Genomic DNA, 20,928 nt, shown 5'->3' on the forward strand with positions numbered 1-20,928 from the left:
TTCTGTGAGAGATAATCGGGCGCCATTACCAGGTTTGCTAACTCTATATTGATGACAAACGTCATTCTGTGAGATGCCACCGATCAGGATCGCTAACATGGTTGACAAACGTCATTCCGAGATGATAAGACCGGGTGGTCAGGTGTTTCCGCTTAACTTTGGCATGATGTACGACATCCTTCCGTGTGTAGAGATAATCTAAGCGCAGGTCAGGCCTTTACAACATGGTTGACAGCCAAACATCCCTTCTGTGAGATAATCACCGGGTGGTCAGGCTCCTTAACTCTAAGTTGATAAATACCCTTCCCGTGAGAGATTTCCAAGTGGTCAGGGCCTGGGCTAACATGGTTGATAAACGTCCTTCCGTGAGATGATAATCGGGCAGTCAGGCTCGGGGCTTAACTCATTCTGACAAACGTCCTTCCTTTGAAAGAAAATCTCATGGTCAGGGCTTCTGGCTTTCATGGCTGTTGAGGGATGCAAAACGCTTCTCCTTTGAGATAAAATGCCGATAACACCCTAAGGAGACGTTGAAGCCTATTTCTGGTGTCCCCCGCCGTGATGTTGCTGGAATATTGCTAAAAGCGGCGTAAAACCAAACGTAATGTGTAGTAATGCCGATAACACTCAAGGCAGACGTGATGTACTGTAATAATGCCGATAACACTCAAGGGAGAGGTGATGTACTGTAATAATGCCGATAACACTCAAGGGAGACGTGATGTACTGTAAGATTGCCGATAACACTCAAGGAAGACGTGATGTACTGTATTAATGCCGATAACACTCAAGGGAGAGGTGATGTACTGTAATAATGCCGATAACACTCAAGGGAGACGTTATGTACTGTAATAATGCCGATAACACTCAAGGGAGACGTGATATCTAATAATGCCGATAACACTCAAGGGAGAGAGAGAGAGAGAGAGAGAGAGAGAGAGAGAGAGAGAGAGAGAGAGAGAGAGAGAGAGAGAGAGAGAGAGAGAGAGAGAGAGATTCTTTGTTTCCTCCAGAAATCAATCCGAAGATTATTGATACATGAATTCAATCAAACATACAATACAATAGTATTTACAAACAGGGCAATGTTATTCAAAGTTGACAATTGATATGTACAGAAACATTCACAAAGGGATTGCGTTACTTGTGCCTCCATTAAAATACAAACTCAAGATATTGTTTCAAATGATAGACATAGTTTGCAAAGTTTATAATGACAGCATGGTATGTGTCCCGCACTAGGGATCGTGTGAACTGTGTAGCTGCACCTTGGAGAGTTGAGAGCATTTCGTCGTCTTCCAACATTTCAAAATTTACATAGGTTTCAACATCAAGTATATCAATCAGAGATGAGAAAAAGTTATTTCGGAGACCTAATAATTTTTCACAGTTTAGTATCACATGGTTGTCATAGTCATAAGCGTGGTTGTTACAAAGCAAACATTCTTTTGAGATTTTATTTCGTGATGAAAGTTTCAAACATAATTGCAAGGCTGCTCTGTGTTCAGGGTATAAAAATGCTAAGTTCAAAAGTATGTGATATGTCAGTGAGGTATGAGCTTGCATGTAACGAGACAGTCCTGCATTAAGTGATACTTTGTTACGCCACATGTGTTCTTCATATTCTTGTACGTGTTTGTTTATGATTCGTCTCCATTGGTGTTTGGGGGGAAATGAACCACTGTATAAGTAAGTATGTAAGTAGTTTCTAAGGTTGTATTTGCACAAAACAGACTGAAGATCTCCACAAATAGTTGATTTTCGGGGTGTATTAGCCATGGAAGCACAGCATGTGTGTTTTATGAGATTGTCACAACTAGTGTTGCATAAAGAGCCAAAGAACTGGAGTTTACTTTTATCAATGTAGCCAATCATGGTCCACAGTCCTAAGTTTGCAATAGTGGATTCAGACGGAGATCTCTTATCTAGTCCCTGGACAGTGCGGGCAAAGTACCTCTGTGTGTTTTCTAGCAACCAAAGTTGCTGCCCTTTAATGTCAAACAATAGTTCACAGCCATAAAAACTTGTTTTCAGAATCATTCTTTGCCATATCTTAACACTGGTAGCTGGACGTAGGTCAGTGTTATTTAGCCCCAAGCATTTAAGGGAATTAACACTCTGTCTTGACTTCTGACAGCACTTTTCAATTCTAGATTTACATGTTAAATCAGACGTTAGAAGTATACCGCCGTAAGTAGTGGAATCTCCTGGTGCGATGTTTTCATTGCCAAGAGTGTAGTTTACAGTTTTAACTTTACGTTTACGTTTATTAAAAATGATTACTGTGCTTTTTTGCAGGATTGTATGTTAAGCGCCATTTATTGGCATATGTATGTACAGTATCGAGAGCAATTTGAAGTCCCTTTGGTGAAGTACTAAGAAGTGTTGTGTCGTCAGCAAGCAATATAGTCGGAACATTCACACCATACACACTTAGGCCGTTACTAGCCTGTCTCAGAGAAGAAATTAAATCATTGATAAACACTAGGAAGAACCAGGACGACATGACTCTGCCTTGGCCAACACCTTGCTTAATAGGATACCAGTCAGAGTTTTCACCCTTATATCTTACAAAAGCATAACTATTTGTATAGCTGTAGTGCAGTAGTTTCCAGATGTTTCCCTGGATGCCCAGTTGATGTAACTTGTAAAATAGACCATCGTGCCATATTCTGTCAAATGCTTTTTCGTTATCTAAAAAGGCAGCATATACTGTAGAGTTTCTCTCAATGTAATATCTGATACTTTCAATAAGAGCAAAAACGCAAATAACTGCGCCATGTTCCTTTCTAAATCCAAACTGTAGTATATCAGGGAAGCAAGGATTATTTTCAAGTAATTTAGTTTCTATTCGTTTAAGTAATAGGTTCTCAAAAAGTTTTCCAAGGCATGACGTTAGAGTAATTCCCCTATAGTTTCGGGGATCGGATTTTTCCTTTTTACCTTTATAGATTGGAATGACCATACCAAGTCTATAGTTAAAAGGCACATAGCGAAATTTAATTATTTTGTTAAACAGGTCACAAAGGTGTGTAATGAGACACTGCCCCCCGTGGATAATGTGCTCATTTGTAATGTTATCTGGGCCTGGAGATTTGTTTTTGCAGAGAGATTTGACAGTCTCACGTACCTCGTTATCTGTAAAATCCTTTTCCAGTCCTTCATCGATAAAATAGTCATCTAATGCTTCAATAGATTCAACCCTCTGACATATTTCATCTTTAAAGTCATCTTCAAACATCTGTGAGGTGTGTGGCTGAGCTAAGTCCGTGTAATATTTACCCCACAATCTACATATACCAGCAGGTGTTGATTCATTTTCATTATCATAGTTAAGTGTGGTTATGACATCAGTTGTGGATCTTTGTTTTCTGACAGTTTTGTAAAAGGTATTGATATCAAGTTCAGCTGCATGTTCAATTTCAGTCAAAATACCACGCTTTTTAGATCTTTTAGATTTTCGATGCAGACGTCTAAAGTTTGACTTTTCAGTTTTATATGATAATAATACATCCGAGTCGTCACCTCTGGGCTTACCACTGTTAACCCATGCTCTCATACGGTAGTGGGCATTATCTAAACCATCCTGTTTCCAGTATGGCTTTAGATAAGGCTTGAATGTACTTTGTGGGATACATTTACAGCTGGCCTGTATAAGGCCCTTAGTAATAATCTGACAATGGTTTTCTATAATTTGACAATGGTCAGTTGTAGATTGTGTGCTTTGGTGATATACAAAACTGAGATATTTTTCTACTTCATACTCAAACATATCTAAGTTGTCCCTGTTAGCTTTGTTCCATTTTGGGACTTTAGGGTTTTTGTTAAAATCATCACGGCGTAGGGCGTGTTCTGAAAGGGACAGAAGACAAGGAAAGTGATCGGATACTGAATAAGGGCATGAGTCTATCACTTCACAATTTGTAACATAGCCCTGAACCCAAGATGGAACAAGAAAATAATCGATTAGGCTTTGAGAGAGGTTATCTTTGGATCGACATGTAAATCCGGGTCCTCTGGATCGTAATGCATCAACAATATGTGAAAGGTATCTATCAAGTACCATGTTATTGAGATGCTTGGCCCGTGTAGACAGGGGGTGTTTACATATATCTGCATTGAGATCACCCATGATAATAGTAGTACCAAGCTGACAGAGGTTATCATAAATGTCTAAAATCTCATTAAGTGCATCACAATAGACAGAGTGAAGTACATTTGTTGAGGGCAGTCTACATGCAATAATAAAAACATCTGTATGATGTTTACGGGACAGTTTGACTGCTATTGCATGACTTGTGAGAGTTGAGACAGCTTCAGCTTTCCAGTTACACTGCTTATTAATTAAAATGGCTAATCCACCTGAACCCCTAGAACATGAAAGATTACGAGGAACAGCTTTGTATGCCATTAGGTTAGTGTCATGAAATGCTGTTAAGTTGTCAATGTTATCTGCCGACAACCAGTGCTCCTGTAAAGCAATGACGTCAACCGGAAGTGACAAGGTTTTGGTTATATAGTCCGAACCATCTCTCACACCTCTCACATTCCAAGTCAGAAAGGATAGCGCCATAAGGATATGAATACAAATTATATACATCATGGTATATTGTCTAAGTAACATATCAACCATAGTCACCTTAAAAGTTGTGGTTGTCAGCTTGATCATATGAGTATCTCATCCTGCTTTTAGGAACATAGTCCTTACTTCTAATATCCGCTGGCCAGAATTCTGGATTACATGACACAACAGCTTCATAATCATCAAAGTCAATGTTAACTTGCACTGTATAAGTATCCTGGTAGTTATAGTTCTGTCTCTTCTTCAAAAGTCGCACAAACGTTATACGAACATGCCGTTCATGTGCATAGTCAAAGATTAAGGGAGACGTGAGACACTGTAATAATGCTGATAACACTCAAGGAAGACGTGATGTACTGTAATAATGCCGATAACACTCAAGAGAGACCTGATGTACTGTAATATTGCCGATAACACTCAAGGAAGACGTGATGTATTGTATTAATGCCGATAACACTCAAGGGAGACGTGATGTACTGTAATAATGCCGATAACACTCAAGGGAGACGTTATGTACTGTAACATTGCCAATAACACTCAAGGGAGACGTGATGTACTGTAATAATGCCGATAACACTCAAGGGAGACGTGATATGTAATAATGTCAATAACACTCAAGGGAGACGTGATGTGTAATATTGCCGATAACCCTCAAGGGAGACGTGAGACACAGTAATATTGTCGATAACACTCAAGGGAGAAGTGATGTGTAATAATGTCGATAACACTCAAGGGAGACGTGATGTACTGTAATAATGCCGATAACACTCAAGGGAGAGGTGATGTACTGTAATAATGCCGATAACACTCTCAAGACACTGTAATAATGCCGATAACATGTACTGTAATAATGCCGATAACACTCAAGGGAGACGTGATGTACTGTAACATTGCCGATAACACTCAAGGAGACGAGATGTGTAATAATGCCGATAACACTCAAAGGAGACGTGATGTAATGTGTAATAATGCCGATAACACTCGATAACAGGGAGACGTGAGACACTGTAATAATGCCGATAACACTCAAGGGAGACGTGAGACACACTGTAATAATGCCGATAACACTCAAGGGAGACGTGATGTGTAATAATGCCGATAACACTCAAGGGAGACGTGATGTACTGTAATAATGCCGATAACACTCAAGGGAGACGTGATGTACTGTAATAATGCCGATAACACTCAAGGGAGACGTGATGTGTAATAATGCCGATAACACTCAAGGGAGACGTGATGTACTGTAATAATGCCGATAACACTCAAGGGAGACGTGAGACACTGTAATAATGCCGATAACACTCAGGGGAGACGTGATGTACTGTAATAATGCCGATAACACTCAAGGGAGACGTGAGACACTGTAATAATGCCGATAACACTCAAGGGAGACGTGATGTACTGTAATAATGCCGATAACACTCAAGGGAGACGTGATGTGTAATAATGCCGATAACACTCAAGGGAGACGTGATGTGTAATAATGCCGATAACACTCAAGGGAGACGTGAGACACTGTAATAATGTCGATAACACTCAAGGAGACGTGATGTGTTATAATGCCGATAACACTCAAGGGAGACGTGATGTGTAATAATGCCGATAACACTCAAGGGAGACGTGATGTACTGTAATAATGCCGATAACACTCAAGGGAGACGTGATGTACTGTAATAATGCCGATAACACTCAAGGGAGACTTGATGTGTAACAATGCCTGTAACGTGATGTACTGTAATAATGCCGATAACACTCAAGGGAGACGTGATGTAATAATGCCGATAACACTCAAGGGAGACGTGATGTTTAACAATGCCGATAACACTCAAGACGGGAGACGCCGATGACTCAAGGTAATAATGCCGATAACACTCAAGGGAGACGTGATGTGTAATAATGCCGATAACACTCAAGGGAGACGTGATGTTGTAACAATGCCGATAACACTCAAGGGAGACGTGAGACACTGTAATATTGTCGATAACACTCAAGGGAGAAGTGATGTGTAATAATGTCGATAACACTCAAGGGAGACGTGATGTACTGTAATAATGCCGATAACACTCAAGGGAGACGTGATGTGTAATAATGCCGATAACACTCAAGGGAGACGTGATGTGTAATAATGCCGATAACACTCAAGTAGATGTGATGTACTGTAATATTGCCGATAACACTCAAGTAGACGTGATGTACTGTAATATTGCCGATAACACTCAAGTAGACGTGATGTACTGTAATGTTGCCGATAACACTCAAGGGAGACGTGATGTGTAATAATGTCGATAACACTCAAGGGAGACGTGATGTGTAATATTGCCGATAACACTTAAGGGAGACGTGACGTGTAATAATGTCGATAACACTCAAGGGAGAAGTGATGTGTAATAATGTCGATAACACTCAAGGGAGACGTGATGTGTAATATTGCCGATAACACTCAAGGGAGACGTGATGTGTAATATTGCCGATAACCCTCAAGGGAGATGTGAGACACAGTAATATTGTCGATAACACTCAAGGGAGACGTGATGTGTAATAATGTCGATAACACTCAAGGGAGACGTGATGTACTGTAAGATTGCCGATAACACTAAAGAGAGACGTGATGTACTGTAACATTGCCGATAACACTAAAGAGAGACGTGATGTACTGTAACATTGCCGATAACACTCAAGAGGGACGTGATGTACTGTAACAATGCCGATAACACCCTAAAGAGACGTTGACGCCCATTTCTGGTGTCTCCCGCCGTGATGTTTCTGGAATATTGCTAAAAGCGGCGTAAAACCAAACGTAATGTGTAATAATGCCGATAACACTCAAGGGAGACGTGATGTACTGTAATAATGCCGATAACACTCAAGGGAGAGGTGATGTACTGTAATAATGCCGATAACACTCAAGGGAGACGTGATGTACTGTAACATTGCCGATAACACTCAAGGGAGACGTGATGTACTGTAACATTGCCGATAACACTCAAGGGAGACGTGATGTACTGTAATAATGCCGATAACACTCAAGGAGACGTGATGTACTGTAATAATGCCGATAACACTCAAGGGAGACGTGATGTACTGTAATAATGCCGATAACACTCAAGGGAGACGTGATGTACTGTAATAATGCCGATAACACTCAGGGGAGACGTGATGTGGTAATAATGCCGATAACACTCAAGGGAGACGTGATGTACTGTAATAATGCCGATAACACTCAAGGGAGACGTGATGTACTGTAATAATGCCGATAACACTCAAGGGAGACGTGAGACACTGTAATATTGTCGATAACACTCAAGGAGACGTGATGTGTAATAATGCCGATAACACTCAAGGGAGACGTGATGTGTAATAATGCCGATAACACTCAAGGGAGACGTGAGACACTGTAATAATGTCGATAACACTCAAGGGAGACGTGAGACACTGTAATAATGCCGATAACACTCAAGGAGACGTGAGACACTGTAATAATGTCGATAACACTCAAGGGAGACGTGAGACACTGTAATAATGTCGATAACACTCAAGGAGACGTGATGTGTAATAATGCCGATAACACTCAAGGAGACGTGATGTGTAATAATGCCGATAACACTCAAGGGAGACGTGAGACACTGTAATAATGCCGATAACACTCAAGGGAGACGTGATGTGTAATAATGCCGATAACATGCCGATAACACTCAAAGAAGGAGACGTGATGTGTAATAATGCCGATAACACTCAAGGGAGACGTGATGTACTGTAATAATGCCGATAACACTCAAGGGAGACGTGAGACACTGTAATAATGCCGATAACACTCAAGGGAGACGTGAGACACTGTAATAATGTCGATAACACTCAAGGAAGAGGTGATGTGTAATAATGCCGATAACACTCAAGGGAGACGTGAGACACTGTAATAATGTCGATAACACTCAAGGGAGACGTGATGTGTAATAATGCCGAGAACACTCAAGTAGATGTGATGTACTGTAATAATGCCGATAACACTCAAGGAGACGTGATGTACTGTAATATTGCCGATAACACTCAAGGAGACGTGATGTACTGTAATATTGCCGATAACACTCAAGGGAGACGTGATGTACTGTAATAATGCCGATAACACTCAAGGGAGACGTGACACTGTAATAATGCCGATAACACTCAAGGGAGACGTGAGACACTGTAATAATGCCGATAACACTAAGGGAGACGTGATGTGTAATAATGTCGATAACACTCAAGGGAGAAGTGATGTGTAATAATGTCGATAACACTCAAGGGAGACGTGATGTGTAATATTGCCGATAACCCTCAAGGGAGACGTGAGACACAGTAATATTGTCGATAACACTCAAGGGAGACGTGATGTGTAATAATGTCGATAACACTCAAGGGAGACGTGATGTACTGTAACATTGCCGATAACACTCAAAGAGAGACGTGATGTACTGTAACATTGCCGATAACACTAAAGAGAGACGTGATGTACTGTAACATTGCCGATAACACTCAAGAGGGACGTGATGTACTGTAACAATGCCGATAACACCCTAAGGAGACGTTGAAGCCCATTTCTGGTGTCCCCCGCCGTGATGTTGCTGGAATATTGCTAAAAGCGGCGTAAAACCAAACGTAATGTGTAATAATGCCGATAACACTCAAGGCAGACGTGATGTACTGTAATAATGCCGATAACACTCAAGGGAGAGGTGATGTACTGTAATAATGCCGATAACACTCAAGGAGACGTGATGTACTGTAACATTGCCGATAACACTCAAGGAGACGTGATGTACTGTAATATTGCCGATAACACTCAAGGAGACGTGATGTACTGTAATAATGCCGATAACACTCAAGGAGACGTGATGTACTGTAATAATGCCGATAACACTCAAGGGAGACGTGATGTACTGTAATAATGCCGATAACACTCAAGGGAGACGTGATGTACTGTAATAATGCCGATAACACTCAAGGGAGACGTGATGTACTGTAATAATGCCGATAACACTCAAGGGAGACGTGATGTAATAATGCCGATAACACTCAAGGGAGACTTGATGTGTAATAATGCCGATAACACTCAAGGGAGACGTGATGTACTGTAATAATGCCGATAACACTCAAGGGAGACGTGAGACACTGTAATAATGCCGATAACACTCAAGGGAGACGTGACACTGTAATAATGCCGATAACACTCAAGGGAGACGTGATGTACTGTAATAATGCCGATAACACTCAAGGGAGACGTGAGACACTGTAATAATGTCGATAACACTCAAGGGAGACGTGATGTGTAATAATGCCGATAACACTCAAGGGAGACGTGATGTACTGTAATAATGCCGATAACACTCAAGGGAGACGTGATGTACTGTAATAATGCCGATAACACTCAAGGGAGACGTGATGTACTGTAATAATGCCGATAACACTCAAGGGAGACGTGATGTGTAATAATGCCGATAACACTCAAGGGAGACGTGAGACTGTAATAATGCCGATAACACACTCAAAGGGAGACGTGACGCTGTAATAATGTCGATAACACTCAAGGGAGACGTGATGTGTAATAATGTCGATAACACTCAAGGGAGACGTGATGTGTAATATTGCCGATAACCCTCAAGGGAGACGTGAGACACAGTAATATTGTCGATAACACTCAAGGGAGACGTGATGTGTAATAATGTCGATAACACTCAAGGGAGACGTGATGTACTGTAAGATTGCGGATAACACTAAAGAGAGACGTGATGTACTGTAAGATTGCCGATAACACTAAAGAGAGACGTGATGTACTGTAACATTGCCGATAACACTCAAGAGGGACGTTATGTACTGTAACAATGCCGATAACACCCTAAGGAGACGTTGAAGCCCATTTCTGGTGTCCCCCGCCGTGATGTTGCTGGAATATTGCTAAAAGCGGCGTAAAACCAAACGTAATGTGTAATAATGCCGATAACACTCAAGGCAGACGTGATGTACTGTAATAATGCCGATAACACTCAAGGGAGACGTGATGTACTGTAATAATGTCGATAACACTCAAGGGAGACGTGATGTACTGTAACATTGCCGATAACACTCAAGGGAGACGTGATGTACTGTAAGATTGCCGATAACACTCAAGGGAGACGTGAGACACTGTAATAATGCCGATAACACTCAAGAGAGACGTGATGTACTGTAATATTGCCGATAACACTCAAGGAAGACGTGATGTACTGTAATAATGCCGATAACACTCAAGGGAGACATGATATACTGTAATAATGCCGATAACACTCAAGGGAGACGTGATGTACTGTAATAATGCCGATAACACTCAAGGGAGACGTGATATGTAATAATGCCGATAACACTCAAGTGAGACTTGATGTGTAATAATGCCGATAACATTCAAGGGAGACGTGATGTACTGTAATAATGCCGATAACACTCAAGGGAGACGTGATGTACTGTAATAATGCCGATAACACTCAAAGGAGACGCCGATAACACAGTAACGTGATTGTCGATAACGATAACACTCAAGGGAGACGTGATGTGTAATAATGCCGATAACACTCAAGGGAGACGTGATGTACTGTAATAATGCCGATAACACCAAGGAGGGAGTGATAATGATAACATGTGTAATAATGCCGATAACACTCAAGGGAGACGTGATGTACTGTAATAATGTCGATAACACTCAAGGGAGACGTGATGTACTGTAATAATGCCGATAACACTCAAGGGAGGCTTGATGTGTAATAATGCCGATAACACTCAAGGGAGACGTGATGTACTGTAATAATGCCGATAACACTCAAGGGAGACGTGAGACACAGTAATAATGCCGATAACACTCAAGGAGACGTGATGTGTAATAATGCCGATAACACTCAAGGGAGACGTGAGACACTGTAATATTGCCGATAACACTCAAGGGAGACGATGTGTAACTGTAATAATGCCGATAACACTCAAAGGAGACGTGACACTGTAATAATGTCGATAACACTCAAGGGAGACGTGTGATGTAATAATGCCGATAACACTCAAGGGAGACGTGATGTGTAATAATGCCGATAACACTCAAGGTAATAATGCCGATAACACGTGACGTGTAATAATGTCGATAACACTCAAGGGAGACGTGAGACACAGTAATAATGTCGATAACACTCAAGGGAGACGTGATGTGTAATATTGTCGATAACACTCAAGGGAGACGTGATGTGTAATATTGCCGATAACACTCAAGGGAGACGTGAGACACAGTAATATTGTCGATAACACTCAAGGGAGACGTGATGTGTAATAATGTCGATAACACTCAAGGGAGACGTGATGTGTAATATTGCCGATAACACTCAAGGGAGACGTGATGTGTAATAATGTCGATAACACTCAAGGGAGACGTGATGTGTAATATTGCCGATAACACTCAAGGAAGACGTGATGTACTGTATTAATGCCGATAACACTCAAGGGAGACATGATGTACTGTAATAATGCCGATAACACTCAAGGGAGACATGATGTACTGTATTAATGCCGATAACACTCAAGGGAGACATGATGTACTGTAATAATGCCGATAACACTCAAGGGAGACGTGATGTACTGTTATGTTGCCGATAACACTCAGCGACTGTGAGGGTACTGCAGAACGGCTGAATGCAATGTAAGATTTCTCCCCATAGAACTTTGAAATGGCTGGCATTAGGATATCCATCTTTTGGGTTCAGTGTGAATCAGTCAACTATGATACCACAGAATTGCGCAAGTATGTTTAAATACGTCAGATGTTTGTGGAAGCGGTAATCTCTGAAATTCTGCCACACCTCTAAAGTATACAGTGAAATCTGCTGGTATTTTCCTGATCTTAAATTGATAGAGTGTGTGCCTCCTTATTTCTGACTGAGATTGCCTTCCAACGAATTATTTTGATCTATAGACATATGGCAAAGATTACATAATCTTGTGCATTTTGGTTACATTGAATCAATAGGCTTAGTTTCCACAGAACTTTACATCGTAAGAAATAAACACTTTGAACCGAGTATAGCCATAGTCATAGCCAATGCCATAGGGACAGATGCCATGATTAAATCCTTCATCCGATTGTTTGACCTAAAGCATGTTATTAAGAGTCTTTATGATCCCTACAGACATGGCCAGTTCCAACAGTAATCACATCTGTCTTTTCCAACTGTCTCAAGGTATATTTTGGTATTACAGAATATGTCAATAAACGCTTCCAGTGGCTTGAAACATATTGACAATTACACCGATATGATACGTATCGACAGAGCATTTCTGGTACGTCATATCAAGGAATACTGAACGAATTGCGACCCCCCAATCTAAACATAGGGATATTAAGCTACCTGTAAAACCTCCAGAACATTTAGAACACGACTTGGGATGTGAAGGTCGTGGTGCTCAGAAACGATCGGATTGGTGACATATCCATAACGCGTTGACATTGGCACTTATCATTTTGCACGATCTCGCTTCTACTGATTAGCTGATTAGAAACTACTCCTGACGACAGCAGAGGAGTTTCCCAATATTCGACTCTCTGAGTCATTGTAAAACTCGGAGTGAAATAGTTCAGTTAGGCTGACTGTGATATATTAAATTCATAAAATTTATGTTAAGTAAAATAATCATGTGTGTTCATGTCGGAAATAGTTCTTACCACTGAAATAATTAACAGAAATGTGTTTCCATGAGTACTACTACTTACCTTGAATTGATGATTAGAAGTTCTCCCATAAGCGATGTACACCCGCACTATACTTTCAGATACTACGCCATCCTTCACCCTATGAGAGCCAAGTACACCTGCACCGTGGCCTTGGCACGAAGAACAGTTCTCATACTATGGGTTCTTAGTATCATCATGGGCGTACCAATACTCATTGGGCAGGTACGTACTGCGAGCGTATATTGTATCATTGCTGCCAAATGTTGGGATTTTTGTAATACGGACCATGACAATTGTATGCTGAAAACAAACAATTTTGTCCTTCTGTGAGAGATAATCGGGTGGTCAGGCTCGCTAACCTGGTTGACAAATGTCCTTCTGTGAGAGATAATCGGGTGGTCAGGCTCGCTAACTTGGTTGACAAATGTCCTTCTGTGAGAGATAATCGGGTGGTCAGGCTCGCTAACTTGGTTGACAAATGTCCTTCTGTGAGAGATAATCGGGTGGTCAGGCTCGCTAACCTGGTTGCCAAATGTCCTTCTGTGAGAGATAATCGGGTGGTCAGGCTCGCTAACTTGGTTGACAAATGTCATTCTGTGAGAGATAATCGGGTGGTCAGGCTCGCTAACTTGGTTGACAAATGTCCTTCTGTGAGAGATAATCGGGTGGTCAGGCTCGCTAACCTGGTTGCCAAATGTCCTTCTGTGAGAGATAATCGGGTGGTCAGGCTCGCTAACTTGGTTGACAAATGTCATTCTGTGAGAGATAATCGGGTGGTCAGGCTCGCTAACTTGGTTGACAAATGTCCTTCTGTGAGAGATAATCGGGTGGTCAGGATCGCTAACTTGGTTGACAAATGTCCTTCTGTGAGAGATAATCGGGTGGTCAGGCTCGCTAACCTGGTTGCCAAATGTCCTTCTGTGAGAGATAATCGGGTGGTCAGGCTCGCTAACTTGGTCGACAAATGTCATTCTGTGAGAGATAATCGGGTGGTCAGGCTCGCTAACTTGGTTGACAAATGTCCTTCTGTGAGAGATAATCGGGTGGTCAGGCTCGCTAACTTGGTCGACAAATGTCATTCTGTGAGAGATAATCGGGTGGTCAGGCTCGCTAACTTGGTTGACAAATGTCCTTCTGTGAGAGATAATCGGGTGGTCAGGCTCGCTAACTTGGTTGACAAATGTCCTTCTGTGAGAGATAATCGGGTGGTCAGGCTCGCTAACTTGGTTGACAAATGTCCTTCTGTGAGAGATAATCGGGTGGTCAGGCTCGCCAACTTGGTTGACAAATGTCCTTCTGTGAGAGATACTCGGGTGGTCAGGCTCGCTAACTTGGTTGACAAATGTCCTTCTGTGAGAGATAATCGGGTGGTCAGGCTTGCTAACTTGGTTGACAAATGTCATTCTGTGAGAGATAATCGGGTGATCAGGATCGCTAACATGGTTGACAAATGTCATTCTGTGAGAGATACTCGGGTGGTCAGGCTCGCTAACTTGGTTGACAAATATCCTTCTGTGAGAGATAATCGGGTGGTCAGGCTTGCTAACATGGTTGACAAATATCCTTCTGTGAGAGATAATCGGGTGGTCAGGATCGCTAACTTGGTTGACAAATACCCTTCTGTGAGAGATACTCGGGTGGTCAGGCTCGCTAACTTGGTTGACAAATGTCCTTCTGTGAGAGATAATCGGGTGGTCAGGCTCGCTAACTTGGTCGACAAATGTCCTTCTTTGAAAGAAAATTGGGTGGTCAGGCTTGCTTACATGGTTGACAAATGTCATTCTTTGAGAGATAATCGGGTGGTCAGGCTCTCTAACTTGGTTGACAAATGTCATTCTGTGAGAGATAATTGGGTGGTCAGGCTTGCTAACATGGTTGACAAATGTCATTCTTTGAGAGATACTCGGTCGGTCAGGCTCGCTAACTTGGTTGACAAATGTCCTTCTGTGAGAGATAATCGGGTGGTCAGGCTCGCTAACTTGGTTGATAAATATCATTGTGTGAGAGATACTCGGGTGGTCAGGCTCGCTAACTGGGTGGACAAATACCCATGATGTTGATCACTGTTGATCACTGGATTGTCTGGTCCGGACTCGATTATTTACAGACCGCCGCCATATAGCTGGAATATTATTGAGTGCGGTGTAAAACTAAACTCACTCACTCACTGAGAGATGTACAGTAGGTGGTGATGTGAGCTTGCTTTGACTCCAGCAACACATCTTGGTGGGATCCAGGCGAAAAGGTTACTGGTGCATCGAGCAGTGGGATCTCCCTATCTACCACCAGCTCTACCAGATATACATGTTCTTCCTCATCTTCCTCCTGCCCTTGACCTTGATGACGTTCGCGTATGCCAGTATCTGCAGGAAACTGTGGCTGGTCCGCTATCACAGAGCCTCTATCAGGGCAAACAAGTGAGTCTACAGCAAGCTCCTAACGCTTTTTTTTTCAACATTAGCCTGTCGGCTATTAGAAGCAGACTAATTAGCGTAATGAGGCAGACTGCGTGGTTGATATGACCTGTTTATGTAAACCATGTTATACCCCACCAGTTATATAGAAAACCGGTTTCATTTGGTTGCTTTTGTTAAATACTTTATGAAGAAAGGCATAAGACTTTGTTATTAATGACAATTCAAGCATGTTGTTGTTTCTTTTTTAAAGATTCCCCTCGATGCCTTGTTAAGAAAAACGAAACAACAATATCAGCAAATTATCTTCATTTGCAACCCCTGAATAAAATACAGCCTGTCAACCGCGACATGCTTCCACGAATGACATGAGAATAGAACATACGCTTTAGTTACCGCTGCTCTTGTAACGGGCATGTTGTTTTGTCATCCAGCTTACGGTACTCCTGTCAGGAGACGATCTTCCTGAATGGCGACACCACGCCAGGGACCTTGCGGAGAGACAAAATAGCCCCGAATGCTTTTACCGTTCGGCGGAAGAAGTTGTTTGCTGTGGATGAAGATTCCACCAGGAAACAGGTGGGTGGCGACTGATGATAACTCGTTTTTACTGGAACAACTAAAGATAGCATCACTGCCACGAGTCACAGCTTGGCAAGTTGGAACCAGGCTCTTGAACTGGCCTCCTACTAACTTGTATGTGTTTTTACAAGTGACAAGTGTCCTTGAGGACTTGAGTAAAGCTATAGTATATATTTGTCAGATAAATTCTTTCAAGTGTCTTTGATTAGTATTGTAAGGATGAAATCTGCAAACGTTTCAAACATTCTGAAGGATATCGAAGTAGTTCAATATCACGAGCAAATAAAGTTCATATGCACACTTTTAAATTCTTCTCATATTCCTGTCTCTGACCCTCGGTTCTAGTTCCAGATACCTTATCGCTTTATGTCTATTCCGCTGTTCGCCTTTACTGACGCTCCAACGACGGGTAATCTGTGTTGAATGCATTGCCTAAACGTGTGTGATCTAGGCATGTGGTAATGGTGGTGCTAGACGTAAGCTTGTTCAGTTCACGTTTCAGGTGATCAAGATGCTGGTAGCTGTCATCGTGTTGTTTGCTGTGTGCTGGGGGCCCATCATGGTCAACAACCTTCTGGTTTCGTTTGGTGTGCTGGAACAACTGAGCTTCGGCTACCTGAAGCCAATGAGACAGGCTTTCTGGCTCATGTCGTACTTCAACAGTTGTGTCAATCCAATCGTCTATGGCTTTATGTCAAAGAATTTCCGTGATACATTCCGTTATACCATCGGCCTTTGTTGCTTGAGAAGGACGCCCAGTAGGATGATGGCGATGCAAGGCCGCTGCTCCTTGCCGTCAGGCCAGTCCACCAGCATGCGGGCAGCTTCCATGCATGAAACAGACAGGTGGAACATCTATCGTTGCCCTAGGATGAATATATCACACGGTTCCCCAACCACTGAAATGACAGACTTAAAAAAATGCGCCGATGTAAAGACCCCTGTTAATCTGACTCTTAAAGGCCACACCTGCACCAAACCATCTCATGATGTTTGTCAGATGCCGTGAAGTGTCATACAATGATCAAAATGTGAGTGCTGTGGAATCATCGATACAGAGCCATGTTGCCGGGCCATTGACCGCTGGAGTGTTCATGCTTGTATACCTAGGTTCTGTGAAGGCACAATGATATGATTATGAGGCGATCTTGAAGGCTCAAGAAGTCAGCAGACCAGGGTGCATCTGGTGCCATAATGTACATGGCGCAGTGACCACCATCCTGTTTGTGTGTTACCTTTGCCACTGTGTTAATGCCCTCTTACGCTGTTGTAAAGTACTTTTGACATCCAAATTGTTCATGGTAATTAAATGTGAAACAATGCTACTTCTTATTTTTCTGGCTGATGTGGTTGTTAATAGTTCATACAGTTATACTGCTATGATAGAGGAGTTTGAAAGCTGTGCTGACCCGGTGACACATGCCGCTTATGTAACCTAACCATGATCTGGGATAGGACAGGTGGTCTAACTGGTAGCCAGGCTAGCTATTCACAAATCGATCCTAGTGCTGGGATGTCCTAACTTAATCATAGCTTCAATTCAAATACATAGACAGAACCAAGTTAGGACATCCTAACTCTAGGATCGCTTTGTGAATACAGGCCCAGGATTATCCGGTGGGGAGATTCGAATACTAAAGACCAAGCTGACATGTCATGAGGTATCTAACACAATGTTTTTACGCTATCGATCAAAGGATACTGTTAGGTTACAGACTGTGCAAGACCTATATGAAATAGAGAATATAACTTCAAATCTCTAGCACAATGCATTTATAGTATACTAGTAGTATACTAGGCGTCATTAATAAAGGGTGAAAATTATATATAGCACATGTAAAGAAAAGTTTCTCAGACATAATAGAACTAAGAGTGTTATCAGAATGTTTAATGTGTAACAAACGTGACACATCGTGACATACAGACAAAATGTTCAAACAGCACCAGCAAACATCAGTTGTAGAGACCAACCCCCAAAATGAAAATGTCAAATATGAAGCACTCGGTCATTCAATATCTTGTGTACCCTCCTCGCGCGTCCAATACACAAGTACACCTTGTTGTCATGCTCCTTATCAAGTTCATAAAGAAAGCTTGCGGAATCGCATTCCAATCCTCTGCTAGAGCTCTGCGGCGCCCTGGGAGATCCATTGGTGTTGAGTGACGTGCGTAGACAAGTCGACCGAGCTCATCCCAGGCTAGACTAAGGCTTAGTCTCTGAATATATATAATTTTTGATAGTAACAAACAAGCCCATTTATATTGAAAAGGAGCCCTAGGGAGACCAGAGATCCTGAACCTGAGGAAATCTAGACTTGCTTTATTTAGGGCTTTAGCACTGCAGAGAGGGCTTGGCAGTAGGGAAATTAATGTGGTTCAGGGACTGTGAGACAGACTAATCCCAGGCATGCTCATTTGGGATGAGGTCTGGCGAGCATGCTGACCACTCCATCCGCTCTACACCATGCTGCCTTAGGAATTCCGTGTCAATCCTGGCCTTATGAGGCCTAGCGTTGTCGTCTTGCAGTAAAGAGCGTCGACCATAAAAGCCATGCATAGCTTGCGGGAATGGTATTGCTATATGAGCCAGAAGCTCGTCCCGATAACGCTTTCCGGTAAGATTACCGTCGACCACGTGCAGTGGAGTACGTCCAGAAGGAGTTATCCCTGCCCCAACCATGACCGACCCCCCGCCAAATCGGTTATGCGTGGCCACAGTTGCATCTGTGATTCACTCTCCGTTGCGACGATAAATCCTCTGCCGACCATCATGGAAAGGCAAATTGAATCTCCCTTCATCTGTGAAGAGCACATGAGACCATTGACGTTGACTCCAGCGGCCATGATGTCTACTCCATCTCAAACGCGCCTGCCTGTGACGCGGTGTTAGTGGTGGACGAACTGCAGGTCACCTACAGCGGAGCCTGGCTGCCCTTAAACGTCGACGAACGGTGCTCCTGGATATCCTTACATTGTAAACATTGAAGTGTTCTGTCTGAAGATCTACTGCGTTAAGGAATCTGTTACGTAACGTAGTGTTAATCATGTGCCTATCTCGCGGACTGTTGTGACTCTGGGGCGACCTGGCCAACGTGCATATTCCACGGACCCATTGCCTTGAAATCTCTGCCACAGTCAACTAATAACACTCTGACTCACACTGAAGCGGACAGCAACCTGCCGCTGAGTTTGACCAGATTCCACAAGGCCTATAGCCTGACCCCTATCAGCAAGTGTGAAAAAACAGGTACCTGAAAAGTGAACGACTGTGAAAAAGCATCAATGCATGTGTATTGTCCTCCACTTTCCATGGATAGGGCGACTTGCACGTACAGATCATTGACATTAAGTGAATTTGAATGAAAAATGTGCCATTTGTAACAGAATGTATCGGACGTTAAAGAGAGTAATAATGGCATTTCAACGGCTTGGTGTATTTTTCCAGACTGTAAAAACAGTTTGTAAAACATTTCGTTGTAAATATTTCAAACAAAGCCGAAGATGTTGCAGCTTTTAAGTAATAGTGTTACCAATAGCTTGACCCTTCATTATTAACGCCGAGTATATTTTCTAGGCTTCTTTCGCAACCCTTCGTATTAGAGACGGATAACTATCGACATGTATATGAAACACAACACGTAGTCAATGTTGTCTGTGCCCTGCATGAAGTGGAATGAAGTTATTACATAAGTGACCAGTGTCTCAATGCATAAAACCCCAAATTCAATACTTTCTATTATTTATATAAACTGATCTTCTAGTTCCCCCTAGACTGATCGTATACATTCAAAATTAAGTTTAAATGAAATTTCCGTGTCATCGACATGGAATGTACATGTATATTTCTCTTGACGATGAATTTCTTGCAACAAATTGTCTGAATTGATGAGCAATTCTTTCAAAGACTTCAGTTCCTTTCAGTCTTATATCACAGACACAATCGGAAAAAGTTTGATTCATATCAGACAGAGTGGGTGAAGGTGGACTACTTAACCTATAACTTGCAAGTAGACCTCCCGATAGTGAAGGTGGTTTATTTAACGTGTAACCTGCGATAGACTTCAGGATAGTGAAGGTGAACCACAAGTTCCAGGTTCAGTGGTCCAACTTCACTATCCGGAAAAACATCTTCACTATCCCGAAGTCTGTGGCAGATTACATGTTCAGCAGACCCTATCACTGCCAGGAAGTCTGCTTGCAAGTTCCAGGTTCAGTAGACCACTTTCACTATCTGGAAGAACATGTAACGGGCAAGTAGACCTCCGGATATTGAAGGTGGTCTGCTGAACATGTAACCTGCCATACACCTCCCAATATTGAGGTGGTCTACTGAACATGTAACCTCCCATATACCTTCCGATATTGAAGGTGGTCTACTGAACATGTAACCTGCCATACACCTCCCAATATTGAGGTGGTCTACTGAACATGTAACCTCCCATATACCTTCCGATATTGAAGGTGGTCTACTGAACATGTAACCTGTAATACACCTCCCGATATCGAAGGTGGTCTACTGAACATGTAACCTGTAATACACCTCCCGATATTGAAGGTGGTGTACTGAACATGTAACCTGTAATACACCTCCCGATATTGAAGGTGGTCTACTGAACATGTAACCTGTAATACACCTC

The 20,928-nt window shown here is 42.2% G+C and overlaps 1 protein-coding gene across 1 annotated transcript in view; it reads left to right on the forward strand.

Annotated features, from left to right (window-relative positions):
• Nucleotides 1-17,613, forward strand: part of LOC124292553 (QRFP-like peptide receptor) — a 64,534-nt gene extending 46,921 nt beyond the window's left edge. The window contains exons 3-6 of the mRNA XM_046729687.1: nucleotides 13,394-13,517; nucleotides 15,510-15,712; nucleotides 16,144-16,288; nucleotides 16,794-17,613. Of these exons, the coding sequence (XP_046585643.1) occupies nucleotides 13,394-13,517; nucleotides 15,510-15,712; nucleotides 16,144-16,288; nucleotides 16,794-17,300 (979 nt within the window). The 3' untranslated portion in view covers nucleotides 17,301-17,613. The remainder of the gene's footprint in view (nucleotides 1-13,393; nucleotides 13,518-15,509; nucleotides 15,713-16,143; nucleotides 16,289-16,793) is intronic.
• The last annotated feature ends 3,315 nt before the right edge of the window (nucleotides 17,614-20,928 follow it).

Source organism: Haliotis rubra, unplaced genomic scaffold, assembly GCF_003918875.1.
Source record: "Haliotis rubra isolate DU_JTF1 unplaced genomic scaffold, ASM391887v1 Scf52, whole genome shotgun sequence".
In the NCBI taxonomy this organism is placed as follows: domain Eukaryota; kingdom Metazoa; phylum Mollusca; class Gastropoda; order Lepetellida; family Haliotidae; genus Haliotis; species Haliotis rubra.